We start from the raw sequence: 18,473 nt of genomic DNA on the forward strand, positions 1-18,473 counted from the left end.
CAACAATTTTGGGCACCCTAGCAACCTATCCCATAGACTGCCATTATAAAATGCCCAGATGGATATCTTTGCACCACAATGTCATAGAGACATGGGGGTGGGCTCATTTTACTCAGGCATCCAATCAGTCTCTCAGGATCCTTAAAGACTTACTAAGCCACGCCCCTAGCAACCACTTATGAGCACCCTAGCAACATAAAATTCAAACAGTTATATCTCGGCATCAGAACATCGTAGAGACACGGGGGTTGGACCGTTTTACTTGTGCCTAGGCGTGTAACAATTGGGCACATCATTGGCCACTCCCAAGCCACGCCCCTAGCAACCAAATTTGAGCACCCTAGCAACCGAATAAACAAAGCCTTATATCTCCGCATCAGAACATCGTAGAGACACGGGGGTTGGACCGTTTGACTCGTGACTCGGAGGGTAATCACTAGTGGATGCCATTTTTTCCCCTAGCAACCAAATACAGTACCCTAGCAACAGAGTAAACAAAGCCTTATATCTCCGCATCAGAACATCGTAGAGACACAGGGGTTGGACCGTTTGACTCATGACTCGGAGGGTAATCACTAGTGGATGCCGTTTTTTTCCCTAGCAACCAAATACAGTACCCTAGCAACAGAGTAAACAAAGCCTTATATCTCAGCATCAGAACATCGTAGAGACACGGGGGTTGGACCGTTTGACTCGTGACTCGGTGGGTAATCACTAGTGGATGCCATTTTTTTCCCTAGCAACCAAATATAGTACCCTAGCAACAGAGTAAACAAAGCCTTATATCTCCGCATCAGAACATCGTAGAGACACGGGGGTTGAACCGTTTGACTCGTGACTCGGAGGGTAATCACTAGTGGATGCCAATTTTCCCCCTAGCAACCAAATACAGTACCCTAGCAACAGAGTAAACAAAGCCTTATATCTCCGCATCAGAACATCGTAGAGACACGGGGGTTGGACCGTTTGACTCGTGACTCGGCGGGTAATAACTAGTGGATGCCGTTTTTTTCCCTAGCAACCAAATACAGTACCCTAGCAACAGAGTAAACAAAGCCTTATATCTCAGCATCAGAACATCGTAGAGACACGGGGGTTGGACCGTTTGACTCGTGACTCGGTGGGTAATCACTAGTGGATGCCAATTTTTTCCCTAGCAACCAAATACAGTACCCTAGCAACAGAATAAACAAAGCCTTATATCTCCGCATCAGAACATCGTAGGGACACGGGGGTTGGACCGTTTGACTTGTGACTTGGAGTGTAATCACCAGTGGATGCCAATTTTCCCCCTAGCAACCAAATACAGTACCCTAGCAACAGAGTAAACAAAGCCTTATATCTCCGCATCAAAACATCGTAGAGACACGGGGGTTGGACCATTTTACTTGTGACTTGGAGTGTAATCACCAGTGGATGCCAATTTTTTCCCTAGCAACCAAATACAGTACCCTAGCAACAGAGTAAACAAAGCCTTATATCTCTGCATCAGAACATCGTAGAGACACGGGAGTTGGATCGTTTTACTTTTGGCTTGATTATTATCATATATGGTCCCCAGAATTTTGCCACGGCAAGCACCACTCACATTTTCTTCAGGAAATGTACCTATCTAGTTATTATTATTATTATTAGGAACACCATACTAACACGGTGTTTGACCCCATTTGACTGCCTTAATTCTCTGTGGCATTGATTCAACAAGGTGCTGAAAGCATTCTTTAGAAATGTTGGCCCATACTGATAGGATAACATCTTGCAGTTGATGGAGATTTGTGGGATGCACATCCAGGGCACGAAGCTCCCGTTCAACCACATCCCAAAGATGCTCTATTGGGTTGAGATCTGGTGACTGTGGGGGCAATTTAAGTACAGTGAACTCATTGTCATGTTCAAGAAACCAATTTGAAATGATTCGAGCTTTGTGACATGGTGCATTATCCTGCCATCAGAGTACATGGTGGTCATAAAGGGATGGACATGGTCAGAAACAATGCTCAGGTAGGCTGTGGCATTTAAACGATGCCCAATTGGCACTAAGAGGCCTAAAGTGTGGCAAGAAAACTTCCCCCACACCATTACATCACCACCAGCCTGCACAGTGGTAACAAGGCATGATGGATCCATGTTTTTATTTTGTTTATGCCAAATTCTGACTCTACCATCTGAATGTCTCAACAGAAATCGAGACTCATCAGACCAGGCAACATTTTTCCAGTCTTCAACTGTCCAATTTTGGTGAGCTCGTGCAAATTGTAGCCTCTTTTTTCTATTTGTAGTGGAGATGAGTGGTACCCGGTGGGGTCTTCTGCTGTTGTAGCCCATCCGCCTCAAAGGTGTGCGTGTTGTGGCTTCACAAATGCTTTGCTGCATACCTCGGTTGTAACAAGTGGTAATTTCAGTCAAAGTTGCTTTTCTATCAGCTTGAATCAGTCGGCTCATTCTCCTCTGACCTCTAGCATCAACAAGGCATTTTTGCCCACAAACCTGCCTCATACTGGATGTTTTTCCCTTTTCACACCATTCTTTGTAAACCCTAGAAATGGTTGTGCGTGAAAATCCCAGTAACTGAGCAGATTGTGAAATACTCAGACCAGCCCGTCTGGCACCAACAACCATGCCAAAGTCTCCAGAACATAATGTTATACTGTAGGACAGGGTTTTTCAAACTGGGGTCCAAGGACCCCCAGAATGTTCGAAGGGGACCCCAAAATATATCAGAGATCAAAGACAAAGCTATTTTTTTTAAATCTACAATATAGGCTATTTGGACTACAATTTGGAAACAATCTGCTGCTTTATAATATCAAAAGTAGGCTACTTTTTTCCCTCGCATAAGGTTTATCAAATTTGGGGGTCCTTGCCATAATAACATTCAAAAACCTCTGCTTCAGGAAAAATATCTTAGCATTGTGCATTGTTAGTATAGCAAAATAATATTTCACGTTTTGTTGATCCTCAGAGGTTGTGTGGCCAATCAAACTCATTTGACTACAAAGTGACCAATGAATTTGCAGCGTTTGGTTGCAAATTCATCGGCCACTTTGTAGTCAAATTAGGCAGGTGCCAACACGGACAGGTCGTCTGATGTGCCATCATCCAGAAAAACTTCAAACAAAACAATGCAAGGTTATCAAATGTATTAAACACAGATTCACTAAAGCTAAACATGGACCACAGTTTATTTTATGCTGTTATAGAGCATGAAACAATAAATTTGAAGTAAGTTTTCCTAATGTACTGCTTACATGAAGAACATCAGGAACAGTTTTTAAATCTCGATAAACAGCCCTCAAACATGATGAAGTGAACAATGAATCTCAAATAAGATGTTTCTTTGCTCAACCGAACTTAAAAGCCTAAATTTGGAAGCTGATAGCAAAACAAGTGAAGAGAGAAAGGCGATGCAAGTCAGATGTTGTGGATGTTTGTCTGGTGAGAGTGGGCAGTGGTCGAAGAAAACTCTTGTGTGTTACGCTGTGAATGCCGAACATTGTGCCAAACTCCCTCTGTGTGGAGTTAAACTACAGTGGCCCCGAGACAAAGACAACACTGTCTTCCGAGGAAAAGACGGAGTGAGGGAAAGGCGTGCTGGAAGCAAGACGAGAAGTTGCTGGAATCTGACAGCCGAAATGAGAAACTTTCAAAGCCTTCAAAATCAATTTAGATCAGCGTTTATCTCAGGATCACCAAAGGACTTTTTAAACTTTGACCATTTGTTCTTTCAACGTTATTGAGATCTTTGCGTGAGTACTGAAGTGATAACAGAGCTGCAGAAAGGGTTTTTAAAGGCCACGAGAGGATCTTTTGTCCCGTGCCAACGCACACAAGTCAAGACATATTCTGTGTACATAACACACATTTTCAGACGCTGCGTGCTGCTTTACTGGAACTATTTGCAATTCTATAATACATCTGTATGTATTGTATTTCTGAAGCCCACAAGATTATGATGTTGAAATGCAATTCAATATCAAAAGCACAGCGATGACATTGAGCTTTGACAACAGACCTGCCGTGACTTGTTAGATTACTTTAATTGTGAATTCACTTTTTTCTAAACAATGAATTCTCTGTAATAGAGATAGAAATATGAAAAAATGAATTGTAACCATCACTGAAAATCAAGCATCAAATGGTCTTGCTTAGAATTTTTTTTTATCCATTAACAGCATTAACAGATGTCTGCTGGATCAATCTACCGAAAGCTTAGTCAGATGAGAAAGTGCTGAGCTATACTGCAAAGTATTGTTACAGACCACAAGAGATAAGACGATCTGACTCATGCATGACACTATTTGTGATTTATGAGGTGTGTCAGATTCTCATCACTGGGCGTTTATGATTTAAAAACCCTGAGAATTAATGTTTACAGATATGTGTTTTAGACTACAGTATGTAAGGAATATTCTGCCAATTAAAATAAAAGTTTAAAAATTAAAACAAGGTTTACCAGTTCCACATAGAAAACATGCCAAAATTGAAAATGAATTAATATTAATTATTTTTTTTCCATTTCGTTTAATTTCAATAATGCTGTGTGCACACTGCCAGCGAATAGCAACGGCAGAGCGACGCAATCTTATTTATTTCAACGGAAGCTTGATGACTTTCGGTAATACGAGCGACAGCGAATGTTGTCGACAAGAAGTGGGTGTGCCCATCTATGTGACAAAGTTGAGAACATTCCACTTTATGCAAATGATGAGCGACTTTCGGGAGAATCTACCAATGAGAGTGAAGCATTGGAGTTCACGTCATCCATCTTTCTTCTTTTCTGAGTGGACGGTTACACACAGTGGTGTGCATGCAGAGTTAGTTGGCAACACTTCCTTAAGACCGAAGTATCATCATAAGAAGAGTTTGCGCTTACTGTACATGAATCTGCAGATTTTTTGAAACCCTGGGTACATTCACATTATAAGCGACTTTTCGCTGTGTGTCGCTCGTCTCTTCCAAAATAGGCGTTTCTATATCTAGTTGTCATAAACAAATGAGCAACGTCCACTCCAGTAGCTGACGAGAGACGGATGATGTGAACTTCCCTGCTTCGTTCTAATTGGTAGTCGTTCTCGAATGTCGCACATAATTTGCATAAAGGTAAACATTTCTCAATTTTGTGGCGCGACTGGACACGCCCATCCAGCCGTCAACGGTCACTGTCTCTCTTGTCGCCGGATGCCGCCGAGCTTCCATTGAAATCAATGGAATTCTACTGCTAGACGCTTATAATGTGAATGTACCTTAATGCGAAGGTCATGCATGCATGTACAAGAGAATGAATGTACATAGCCTAGGACATGCATTGCATTTTGTCGAAATGCGCATGCTATGAACGTCTATGTACACTTACGAGTCAAATAAACTATACTTTGCAGGCTGTGCATTCGATCGTGTGCATAAGTTTGCGCACACGTAAAAAAAAACATCACTACAAGCAAGTAAACTCCACCCACTGATTAACATAGAATTTGCATACAAGTTGACTTTTGAAAATAAAAACCAAAAAGATTAAATAAAAAAGAACATTAAATAAAAACAGATCTTTACATTTTAAATAAATTTTTGTCACTATTATTGCGTAAGCATTAACTCTTTCCCCGCCATTGACGAGTTATTCCGTCAATTAAAAGAAAACGCTTCCCTGCCAATTACAAGTTTTTACGGCAATTCATATTTTCCGCTATTATCTACTAGGGGATGCTCTTACACAACTTATAAAACACTGAAGCATCCACTGATCCAAAAACAGTAAAAACTCTGTAAATGTTTTGATCATCGCTCTGAATCTGATCTCTAACAAATGCCTTTACAAAAATGCAATGATCACTCTTTGCTTAAAATTTGGTATTTTTGAAGAAACCTACCCATATTTGAGAGGTGATTAAAAGGGGAGCAAATGAAGCTGGATTAACCTTTTTTTTAAAGCAGGGGCTCTGTTCTGTTAAATTAAATGCTGGCAGGAAAACTAAATAGCTTTTTTTTATGTTTGTTTTTGATACAATATTAGCAGTCTTACCTCAAGATTGTAAGGAAAACTAAATGTCAAATCATCAGTTGAATTTTATATTTCAATTTGAAAGGGAAGATGCATTATCACCTTGAAAATTAAAAAGAGTTTTTTAAATTTAATTTTCAAATTTGGCACATATTTTGCGTACCATTTTCTATATTGAAATGGTAAATCGTTACATTTTTATTTGATCTGTAAATGCCTTTCATATTAGATAATAGCATGTCAAATACAACCTCTATCGCAAAATTACAGCGAGTCTTTCACACCTCTAAATGATACCCTGTTACTTGCAATAGATATTTACTTTTAATTGTAAGTTGTAAGCGTATCATCAAAACCATGCTGCAGTGACTGAAGCCGGCAGGTGACCATCTGTTAAACATTATTTTCCTTCAGATGGATGTCTAAAGTGTCCTTACACAGGAAAGGATGCGCTTGTTATTAACATTTCCAGATATCAAATGAGCCTTGAATTAAGTTTCCAAAGTTCAGCCAGCGGCTCAATCCATCCTGGACTTTGGTGCTTTATCAAACAATGTAGTTGACGTTCTCTTGAATGCAAATTCCAGACCCGAGGAACACCGCCAGGCTCCAGATATCCTTCATTTGGGATCCTGTGGATTTGTTAAATGAGGTTTGACTTGGACGAGTTTGTAAAACTAAGGTGTTGACGTGTAACATGCAGTAAGAGAATGGGGGTAAACGAAGAACCAGGCCGAGGGCCACGGAGAGATCTGGGCCGCGCGAAAATAAACACTGCTCTCGTGACAGCGCGGACCACCGTGAACGAGACACAAAGACCGCACAAACAATTTCAGTTATTGATTAAACAGAAAAGCTTTTGTGTAAGTATACTAAATGATTAATCATTAAACGTATTGTGGAAGGTGACGTTCTCTAATACTGTTCAAATATCCAAGACAAATACACATTAAAGGTAAAGTATTAAATCATTAAACACATTAAGCAATCATCTGTAAACATCAGGACTCCAGGAAAAAGTGATCATGTCTAGCAGAGATACAGTAAACTCAGATAAACATCAGCATACCTCACAGATGAGATTTCTGATGTCTGTATCATTTTATGAATAAAACAGCTGAGATTTCACCAACATTAAAGGCACAATGTGTAAGTTTTCGCCACTAGAGGTCACATTTTCGAAAACAATAACGAAGGCAAAGCATGATGGCGCTACAAAGCAGTCTCTATTAAGTCCTAGTTTAGTTTATCGCAAATCTCGAAAACGCCACACCGATATTGATCCTCGTTTAATATCTCTGTTAGTCTGAAAGCCTGCTTGCCTTGTTGATCTACGACTATGCCTTTACATTTTTTTATTTTCTGTACTCACCAATGAGTGATCGCGATCCATGATGACTGATCGACACAATAGCAGCGTGCTAGATACTGTATAACCACCACTTTCGCATTTGTCCACGTGTGTTGCTAAAGTTTTTAGAAGCGGAAACCGAGGTTAACAAAGATATTTCGTCACTGATATTTCGGTGAGAGTCGCTGCGTTTCCATTACCCTTTAACTCATTCCCCGCCATTGACGAGTTATCTCGTCAATTATAAGTTAATATTTAACTAATAAATATGCCTTTCTGGACGAATTTCAAAGTGAAAGTGTAATACCGCTTTTATCCACTGGATGGCGCCAAAACCGAATTTATCAAAAACGGAAGTTAAAAAGATTTCATGATTTATTTTAACTGTCTTTATGTTTGAAAGTCATTCTGAGTCTGATATCTAACACAAATTTGTTTACAAAAACGCAATTTTTTAATCTTTTTGCTCAAAATGTTGTATTTTTGAAGAGATATATCCATATTTCAGTGGTTAAATTATGTGGAAAAAGTAAAGATATAATGAAACGTTTTTTCCCCATTTTGTTTGTTTGTTTATTGTTTGTTTGAAAGCAAAGGGTGTGTTCTTTAATTTGATATTATTTGTATGTTTATATATTTATAGAAGATAATTTTTCCTGCAAGGAATTTTGTGAAACTTTTGTTAAAATCACAAAAATGCAGGTGGTTAACTTTTCTCAAAAAGGCTGGCTGTGAATGAGTTAAATTGCGCAATTGAAAATACTCCTATATAGCGTAAAAAAGTTTTTACGCTCGCCTGAGGTGGTTTTTAAGGCAATTTGCAGGTTATTCGCATTTTATTGTCACCTGATGTGAGTCACATAATCATTATTTGAAGTATGTACTAGAACCTCCCAGAAACACCTCAATACGTGTCTGCTCCCAAGTTTAAGGAAATTTTCCTATATCTCTTTTGATTTAAAATAATGTACTATTACCTCAAAGAAACACCTATACAGTACGTTGCCGCTCCTAAGTGTAAGGGGCTTTCCTTGGCATTAATGTTTGGATAATACTCTTACTGTATGTCTTCTTCGGTTAAAAATGTCTAGTGCTGTGGATGTGATATTAGTAAACCTACCAACATCAGTCAATGTGATGTTTGAAATGACTTTTTTTTACGAGAGAAAAAAACTACGATTCAGTCGCATATCATCGGTTAATTGAAACGCCATCATTTTTTTGTCGACATTAAAAAAAATAACGCTAAAGTTTTGCGCAAATCTGCAAAGGAAACACAGCTACTGACAATGTAAGAGACGTTATTTAAAAAAGGGAATTTACAAATCCTTGGGAATGTTTGGGATAATGTAATTGCACAACTGCATTAAATATATCACACGGTGCAAGTGTTTTTTTGGATATTTTATTACAAAATCTTATGTATTGTGCCTTTACACATTTTGTTTATTGTGATATAAAGGAAAATGTGTGTGGTAGCCATGCAAAGCGTGGTAAACAGCTCGGTGTGTGGATGGTTGCCAAAGTGTTGCTAAGTTTATGTTTGTTGCTTTCCCCCAAGCAGACATAAACTTCCTGTCTGAGGTCTCTCACAGGTCCTGTAATCATCTTAATCAGACAGACAACAGAGACGAACTTTTCAAAGACCAAGCACACAAACTCCTTATCAGGATATAAAGGATTAGTTTCAAGGTTAATCATTTCTCTGCGCTGTAAAATAGTTTTAAACAAACCGTTTAAGAGTCTTAAACTCTAACCTGCCGCCCCCTTGAACCGATTCTGAGATTCTCAGACATTCAGATTGGAGATGAAATATTTTCCACACAACATTCCCAGTTTTGATCTTCCCACATCTGCTTTGTAAATTATTCCACGTCGAACGCTTGAAACCCTGAACTAGCTGAAATACATGTATGATAAACATTTGAGAGATTGTGTTGTGATCAAAAACTCATATATGTCTGAGGATGTTACTGATTATGCACACATATGCTCTGTCAAATCCTCAGAGCGACGAGCCGGTTCAGACCTCGTGTTTTCTTTGCTCTTTCGGTCTTGTTTTACTTGTCTAATGACACAGACCTCCCCTGTATGAGCTAAAGCATCTCAAATGAGGCGTATCTTGGACAAACACACTTTCAAGAGCCCATACTTCCTTCTGGTGGACAACAGGAGAGATCCATTTCATCAAACCAAAACTTTATTGTCTCTCTGTTGGCTCTGTAACAACTGAGATTTAGGAGGGGTTGCAGCAGTTATGAAAAGGCTTTGCCTCAGGCAAATGACAGCAATCTCATTTTGCCTCTTCAAACAAAGGATTCAGGGCGTTTATAAATATAATGCCCGCAGTATAATGTGTCCTGATACGTGACCCCAGATATCGGGCACACTAATATGATTCAGTGCTAAAAATACTGTAAAGCATTTGATAATTTAATAAACACTTGCATTGCATTTTAGTCATTTATGCATTTGGCAGACACTTTTTTTCCAAAGTGCATTGAATGTACATTTGATCAGTATGGGTGTTACCTGACTTCTCAAGGTCCAATACCCTTGAATTCAAGGACTAAATGTGGGGACACATTTCAAGTGAGAGCAAGGTTACATAGTGTTACCTTTTAAGATACATTGTTACAGTTCCCTTTCGAGGGAACTTGCGCTGCGTAACTGCGGTGACACTTTGGAGATGCCTCCAGGGGTAAATATCGCTATCTGAAATATTGCCAAAGATGGCATTACAGGAATGCAGGAAGTATGGAAAGTGAGACGCAATGTCTCGTTCTCATCTCAGGGAACAACAGTTACATACATAACCCGAGACGTTTTCATGTGTCAAACACAACTATGCAAAAAAGCATTTTGGTATGAATCAACATTCGCATACAGAAGATATAAACATTTTAAGTGAACAGTTTAGCACGTGTGCTTAAAAGGGTAGAAATTTTATGATATTATCCTACACTACACAGGGAATAATATGGATTTCTTCCAGAAAACTTCTTGCACAAAATAGATTTAAGCACATTCAATAATGTATCTATGCATGTTTATTTTTTCAAAACTTCCCAGGGCCTTGAATTATTTCCCCCAGATTCACAAACTTTCAAGGATTTCAAGGACCGGTGGGAACCCTGTACCTGAAAATCGAACCCAAAACCTTTTGATCTGCTAACAATTGAGCTACAGTACAAATAATTAATCAATATGTATTGATGTACTCATGTACAATAAATTATATTAAATTATCTTCCTTTAGGATCTTTACTTAGCAACTATTCATATATGTGACCCTGGACCACAAAATCATAAGGGAACATTTTTGGAAATTGAGATTTATACATCATCTGAAAGTTGAGTAAATTAATTTAGCTTTTCATTGATGTATGGTTTGTTAGGATAGGGCAATATTTGGTTGAGATACAACTTTTGAAATCTGGAATGCACTGGGGGATGCAAAAAAAATTAAAAATGAGAAAGTCCTTAGCAACACATAAAACTAATGATAAATAAATTTTAGATATATTTACAATAGGAAATTGATGAAATATCTTCATGGAATATGATCTTTACTTAATATCCTAATGATTGTAATGATAACTTATGATCCAGGGTCACATATGTGACTTTAGTTTTAATCGATGAAGAGTCCTGATATAAATCTCTCTCCTTTTTCTCTCTCTCTCAGAACCCGTCCTCTCTGGAGTGGTCCATTCAGAACGCCCTGTCGGCCCTTTACCCGCCTTTTGAAGCGACCGCCCCTACTGTTCTCAGTCAACTCTTTCGCACTATTGAGGAACGTTACCATGGAGACGCACTGCAATGCATGCTGGACTTTCTCATCCCAGCCAAACACATCTTAGAGAGCGTGCAACAAGCTGCATGTGTAAGTACAACGCATTTTGTCATGATGTACTCAGGTTTCTCCAAACTCATGGGTTGGGGTCATTATGTGCTTTATTTCTTATGTGCTTCTTTAACTCTTTCCCCGCCATTGACGAGTTAACCTGTCAATTAAGAGAAAACGTTTCCGGCAATCCATAATACCGCTATTATTATCTGCAACTTATAATAGTCGGAAGTATCGCCCTAGGGCAAACAGTTGTATGTCCTTGTAAGTTTTGAGGATCGCTCTGAATCTGATCTCTATCAAAAGTTCTTCACAAAAATGCAATTATCTATCAAATTTTGGTGTTTTTGAAGAAACCTACTCATATTTGAGAGGTGATAAAAGATAACTAATGAAGGTTGGACGAAACGAGTTTCATTTGGTTTGAAAGCAAATGGTCTGTTCTTTTTTTGATATATTGTATGTTTATACATTTAAAGAAGAACATTTTCTAGAAGTCATTCAACTTTTGTGAAAATCATGAAAAATGCTGGCGCTGGTTGGCAACCAAAAATGCTGGCGGGGAAAGAGTTAAAACTACAGATGTCCTCCACAGAAGAAAAAAGGGATGGGTTTTGAAAACTCATGATTTTCGGGTGAACTGACTTTTAAGTGAGCAAAGTTAGGTTCACTGCATGATGAAAGCAGTTTCCTGTGCAGTCTTTAAATCCATGTGGATTTTTTATGGCACAGATCCCACATGCTCCCTTCTCTTGTCCACTAGACGAGGATTTTGTTTTATTTTCAGGAAGAACAAAGGCCCATTCCTCTGATAGAGATTCAAGAATGTTTGTGTTCAAGCCAATCTCAGAAAACCCTGTTAATCAAAATTTATTAGTAACTAGATTTTCTCATTTTCCTCTATAGGCTGCATACTCTGATGTCCTGTTTCGATGTGAGGGTTGGCCTCTGTGCTTAAGGGATCGTGTGGTGATTCAACTCGCCCCCATCAATCCTTTACTTCTCCGGCCTGGGGATTTCTACTTGCAGGTGGAGCCTTTTGGAGATCAGTTAGCCCGAATTGTCCTCAAAAGTCTTCTTGTGCAGGAAGACATCCTCGGGCAGGACAATCCATTGCTTCAAGCAAGCTCTAGAGTTCCCGAAGTCGAGGGGATACCAATACCTGAGACGTCCTATCCGAGCATTTTCACCGAATCCTGGTTAAAGGAAATAAATGACGGGCGACACGGTAATCCTCTACATCGGTGTGTGCTTTCATCCGACCAGGGGGTTGTGAAGGTACCTTGGACTGAAATCGCCAACCCGGAATTTCTCGACAGACCCAAAGCTAACATCTGGGCCGAAACTCTCATTGTACAAGATCATCAGACTGAGATATCAGAAAACAAGATACCTGTTGATCGCTTAATGTTGGCGATGGAAGATGGGATGATGGTTCCCATTCAGCTGGTGGAGGGCGGTACCAGATTGGTTAAGGTCGATCAAGGAAACCCAATCAGTAGTTTTGCTGGAAAACCGGTTGGCTGGGTTTCTCCCAACACCTGGGACAGCAGGAACAGCCGAGAGCTGGAAGGAGAATACGTTGACCTGTTGGAGTTCACAAAGCAGAACCAGACCACAAAACCACCGAGCTTTAGGCAAGTCAGGACAGCTCAGCTTGTAGCAAAAGGCAACCTGTGTGACTTTAATAACCCATGCTCGCAAAACAAACAGCCATCTGAGGACATGCAAAACGATGCAGAACCCAAATGCAGGTATAGACAGTCTTACATGGCAGCTTTGCGAAACCCCGTGACTTTCGAGAGAGCAAGTATGCTCCGTCCCGTGAATGAATCGAGCCCAGACGTAGGGGAGGTTGAGCCAAGCTGTAAGGGATACGGAGTTGGCCTTAATCATTCATGTTGCACGTCTGGCCAGACACCAAACCAAACAGACCGAAACCCAATACAATGCTTTGAGGACTCATCCCAGCTAGAGCAAAGTCCAAAAAACCTCGGTCAGAACTCAACTCAGCCAAGTGAGAGAATACCACATGGACGTAATTCAAGGGAGAACTTGTCTCCGAGCTCAGACCCAGCCCAAGCAAAACAACATCACAAATCACATGACCTTCATCAGACTGCAGTGAATCATAAAGCATTACTTGACAAAAGACTCTATTGTCTGAATGACTCTATTAGACAAGATCAGTTTCAGGTGCGGCCTGGCGCTCAGAAGCACGCCAAAACCCAACACTTACCGAAAATGGGGCTCAGGGCTTTACCCGACCACAGCGGTCTCAAACAAGACGCTAATCTGTGTTTAAGGCGAGTCGATCTCATTCGGCAAAACCAGCTAACGCAGAGCCTCGAACAAACATCTCCTATATTTCAACAGATCCTGTTTCAAAATCATAACACTCCTTCAGATTACAAAATCCACTGTGATGACAGACAGCCCGGGCGAGACCTGAGTTCACCTTTACAGGTGTTGAAAGTGTCGGGGAAAAGCCGAACTAAATTCCGCTCCGTATCTTCCGTCTCGGATACGGCCAGAGAGTGCCAACCGTCACACAAAGTGACCAACAGAAGCCACAGTGACGTCTATCCAGGGATCATCTCATCGGTATCCATAATCCAGGGAATAAAACACACAGCTAATTTGGTGTCCCCCAAATTAAACAGACGACATGAAAGAAAGCGTAAGTGAGGCTCGTTTGTCAGATACTGTATATATATGCATGTTTTGTTTTAGATCTAACACAAATAATAATTTTTTAAAGGATTACCTCACTATCATAAAAAATCTTGATAATTTACTAACCCCCATGTCATCCCAGTTTATATCTTTCTTTCTTCAGTCATTTTTTTTGGAAAACATTCCAGGATTTTTCTCCATATAGTGGACTTTAGAGGACCTCAACAGTTTACAGTTTCAATGCAGCTTCAAAGGGCTTTATATAAGGCTACCGAGGCATAAGGGTCTTATCTAGCAAAACCATCATCATCATCATCAAAAAAAAAAAAAACTTCTCATCTTTCACTTACCTTGTGAAACGCCAGTGTGGCCTTACCTATTACGTTGAAAGGTCAAGCATGTTGTATGCAAAACCGCTCCAGTGTTTACAAGTGTGGAGAAAGAGGACCGTTCAGATGTTGTTGTATGTGAAATGATACTAATTAATGTCTTTGTGTCAGTTTATTGTGCGTTTCACATATGTAACGTGTGACCTTTCCACGTTAATACGTAATATGTAAGGTCGTGCTCGCGTGTCACACCGCTAGTGCAAGAGGAGAAGTTGTACTTATTTTTCTGAAAATGAGGATGGTTTCTCTAGATAAGACCCGTATGCCTCGGTAGCCTTGTATAAAGCCCTTTGAAGCTGCATTGAAACTGCAAACTGTTGGGGTCCACTGGAGTTTACTATATGGAGAGAAATCCTGGAATGTTTTCCTCAAAAACTGAATTTCTTTTAGACTGACCAAAGAAAGACATAAACATCTTGGATTGGTAATCCATGATATTCCTTTAAGCCTGTATTTTCATTTTTATGTACAGTATATAAACCGAATGTATACACATTTGTTTCCATAAAATCTCGCATAAATGGGACATTTCACATTTTTTTACTGAATTTTTTAAGATGTAAAATAAATATTTTTATGTCAGCAGAGTATGTATGTAAAAGCTCAAAATACCCCACAGATAATTTATTATAAAATGTTAAAATGGACACTTTGTAGGTGTGAGCAAAAATGTGCCGTTTTGGGTGTGTCCTTTAAAATGCAAATGAGTTGATCTCATTGGCGTGGTTGGATAGTGGATATTAGGGGGCGGTGTTCTCCCCTTCTGGCATCGCAAGGGGAGCCAGGTTTCAATGGCCTCTTTTTTCACATGCTTGCATGGGATGGTTTGCCAAAACTAAGTTGCTGGGTTGATCTTTTTCACATTTTCTAGGTTGATAGAAGCACTGGGGGCCCAATTATAGCACTTATGGAACATGGAAAAAGTCTGATTTTCATGATATGTCGTAGTTGAGTGGGCAGTGCTCCGACATATAGTGCAGACGCACTTTCTGTGACCCAAGTTCGAATCTCGACTCGAGGTCCTTCACTGATCCCATACCCCTCTCTCCACCATGTACTTTCTGTCCTCTCATTACACGCTATCTATCAAAGGCAAAAAAAAATATCACTTGAAGCAAAATGATGTGTGGCTCAGATGCCCCCTAGATCCAAATCACACTTAAAAATCCCTGGGAACACCAGCCTGTACAAACAACAATCTTTAGACATTAACAAGAAGTTATGTCTCGGTCTAGTCGCCAGCCGCTGCATTTAAATCCACACTTTTTTGTGTCATTTTGCACGCTCACAACAAGGAATTTCGTCAGATTTACAGATTGACCTTGACCCTTCTCCTCAGTTGGGAGGTAAATATACCCTCTGAAAGGTCATCTTAAAAGAGAGCAGTGTGACACAGGTCAAAGTTCAACAGCCTGCACTGCGTTCCACATGGGGAATTTCTTCTTTAGCAGAACAGAATGAAGGCATTCATTACATCCAAGTGCACAAAAATAACTACACCCCCTCCGCAGTTTATGGGGGAGCTGTTTCATGTCTTTCTAAACGGGAAGAGGAGGGCTATTGCTAGACATTTTTGCTTTAGACTCTATAGCTCCACCTAGCTGTTACCAAAGTATGAGACTCTATGCAATGATTATAATTATATTTCCTCTTTTTAATAAGTTTCCTCATCTGGGAAAGCTGGAACTCCAGTTGGTAACGGAGAGGAGTTTCACACCGATCATCCCGTGACGGTTCAGCCTGAGAGTGGAGTTCAAGCAACTCTCCTTTCCCAAGACCCTACAATCAGGAATCTTCTCCAGATGGGAATTATCTGTCTGCCAGGTGTGCCTGCTGTTCATTTAAACTGTGTGCAATTTAACCCATGGGGTGCAGCACTGTGTTTAATGGTCTTTAAAATAATAGATATGCACTCCAGAAGGTTGAACAAAAATGAACTGAAACAATAATCAAGCAGCTCGTGTGCATTAAAGTCTGCACTAAAAGTCTAATATGTGTAGTACGCAAATTACACCGACAACTGCATCCCACAATGCCATGCAGTTCACTTCATTCCATTCCCAGTGTGAAAAAAGCATCTCTTTCTTGTTTCCTTATTGAATCAGAGGCAATTATTACACAAAAATGAATAAAAAATGGACAACAACAAGATGACTGGATGGCACTCGCATGCAAAGCGATGAGACAGAATGCAAAGCGTATGTGACAACAATGAAGCATTGTATTATAGCAACTGCTTCATATACTAATTGCAATGTGTACTGCACGCTAAAAAATTTCATTCTGAATATAGACGAAATATACTGAGGGCACCTTTAGTTTGATCAATCTTAGTATGATGAATACAGAATGTTTGCTTTAGTTCTGTCTTGTTAAACATGCACACATCTCTTCAGGTTTTTACTGTGTATTTTCTTATCAACATCAGGCAGTCGTGACAGAGCCGGTCGAGCTGTGGTGGAGGTTCATGGAGGCCGGACAGGTTGGGCATCGGCTCAGCACTCTCCTCTGGACCTCTGCAGACTGATGCTTTATTTGCACTCCATACCCAGGTACCAAAAACTGTCTGCTCAATCACCACAAGAGGGCAGCAGCTGCGAGTATAATGATGCTGATGTACTATAACACAGTGGATCTCAAACTTTTTCAATGTGCCCCCCCAAAGAAAATGTATGAAACAAAACATTGGAAAAATTTACATTTTGAATTAAACAAAACATATTAAGTTATACAATGTAGTGCTGTTGGTTAGCAGCCTTATTTTTTTCTAAAGGTTTATTTACACAGAATTCATGATAAACTCATGTGTTTTATTAAATCTGGGGCCCCCTGGCACCACCTCAGGGCTCCTGGCCCCAGTTTGAGAAGTGGTGCTATAATAGATTATACACTGTGAGCGTATACAGGTTATTCATTTATTTGTGAATGATTTTAAGTAGTGTTGAATTCATTAATATGAGTGTAAAATTAGTAATCAAACAGGATCCTAGATTGTAATATTTTTTAATTTCTGTAATATGTATTATTTTCTTTATACACATTTATAAACAGGTTCACAAACATGCACATAAATATCTGTTCTTCCAAATTGTTTAATAATTCAAACTGGATATTTAATTTACTCTATATAATAATTTCTCTATAGTATATGATGTTAAATAGTGTGTTTGTGTTTATGTAGGTTGGAGGTGAGAGATCTGGGACTCACTGTTGTGATTGACAGCAGGAAATCTCCTCTACCTTCTGTCTTCTATAAATCTCTGCTCATGGTTCAGGTGAGGACATGCCTACAAACCAATAATCAATAATACAAATATAAACATACAAAATTAGCATCATATTTTCACATTGTCCACACGAGGGCAATAAAATATCATTTTTTTCTTATTATTTTGATATGTAAAACACACAGACAGTCGATTGTTAATTTATTTTTTTAAATGATTTCAATTATTATATTAAAATATTATTAAATCATAATAGTATATTATATAATTTATTAAAATAATTTTTTTTTATTAATATTTATATTTTACCGGAAATACGTAACGTTTGGCCTCGTGCCGTGCGTAGACTCCATTTCACTGTATCCTTAATTTTTATGGATGTTTGTTTAATAGTTTTACACACTGACCTGTGTTTATCTTCTGTGGTATCTGTGTACTACAGGAACAGGCCCTTCATGCAGTGCACACTATTGTGATGCTTGTTGAGAAAGATATGAATCCTCGACCTGAAAGACATCCTGGACTACAGGTAAGTTAATTATTACACTCTGACCAATTGGTCTCACACCACCTTCTTTAATAATAACATTTGAGATCACTTACTTCGCTTTATGAATCCACACCGGTGATAATGATATCATCATCACGAGAAGTTGCTGTTTCGAACGAATCTTTTAAGTGAACGAATCTTTCTTGTTCCTTTCTAGAGCGAACCGCTTTTCCGAACGAGTCTTGCAAATGAACGATTCTTGCTTGTTCGCGCTATTAATTAGTGCTTCCGTGATTTATGGGTTTTGTGAGTAAAAAAAAATACTGTTTGGATTGTGCTTTAAAAAATAAAAAGTATGCAGAAACGATAATCCGTCAAAGTGACTAATATGTAAAAGCAGTCTGTAACTATTTCTTGTTACAATACGGTATGTTATGCATATTAAATATATTGTATGGTAGTAGTGAAAAGTTTTTTTCATTTTAGAGGTGA

General features: G+C 39.2%; 1 protein-coding gene and 1 long non-coding RNA gene across 3 annotated transcripts in view; one reads left to right on the forward strand and one right to left on the reverse strand.

The window, feature by feature from the left end:
• LOC129450501 (uncharacterized) overlaps nt 1-18,032 on the reverse strand; it is a 38,595-nt gene extending 20,563 nt beyond the window's left edge. Inside the window, exons 1-2 of the long non-coding RNA XR_012370796.1 lie at nt 17,899-18,032; nt 17,473-17,551 (exon numbers count right to left, since the gene is read on the reverse strand). This is a non-coding gene — a long non-coding RNA (uncharacterized lncRNA). The remainder of the gene's footprint in view (nt 1-17,472; nt 17,552-17,898) is intronic.
• The window catches only part of quob (quattro b), a 75,673-nt gene that overhangs the window by 34,692 nt on the left and 22,508 nt on the right, over nt 1-18,473 (forward strand). For both annotated transcript variants that reach the window (XM_073870653.1, XM_055213320.2), the window contains exons 2-7: nt 11,038-11,235; nt 12,106-13,879; nt 15,927-16,088; nt 16,693-16,816; nt 17,446-17,539; nt 17,934-18,020. In XM_073870653.1, coding sequence (XP_073726754.1) covers nt 11,176-11,235; nt 12,106-13,879; nt 15,927-16,088; nt 16,693-16,816; nt 17,446-17,539; nt 17,934-18,020 — 2,301 coding nt within the window. In that variant the 5' untranslated portion in view covers nt 11,038-11,175. The remainder of the gene's footprint in view (nt 1-11,037; nt 11,236-12,105; nt 13,880-15,926; nt 16,089-16,692; nt 16,817-17,445; nt 17,540-17,933; nt 18,021-18,473) is intronic.

The sequence above is a fragment of the Misgurnus anguillicaudatus genome, chromosome 8, assembly GCF_027580225.2.
Source record: "Misgurnus anguillicaudatus chromosome 8, ASM2758022v2, whole genome shotgun sequence".
NCBI classification, from domain to species: Eukaryota; Metazoa; Chordata; class Actinopteri; order Cypriniformes; family Cobitidae; genus Misgurnus; species Misgurnus anguillicaudatus.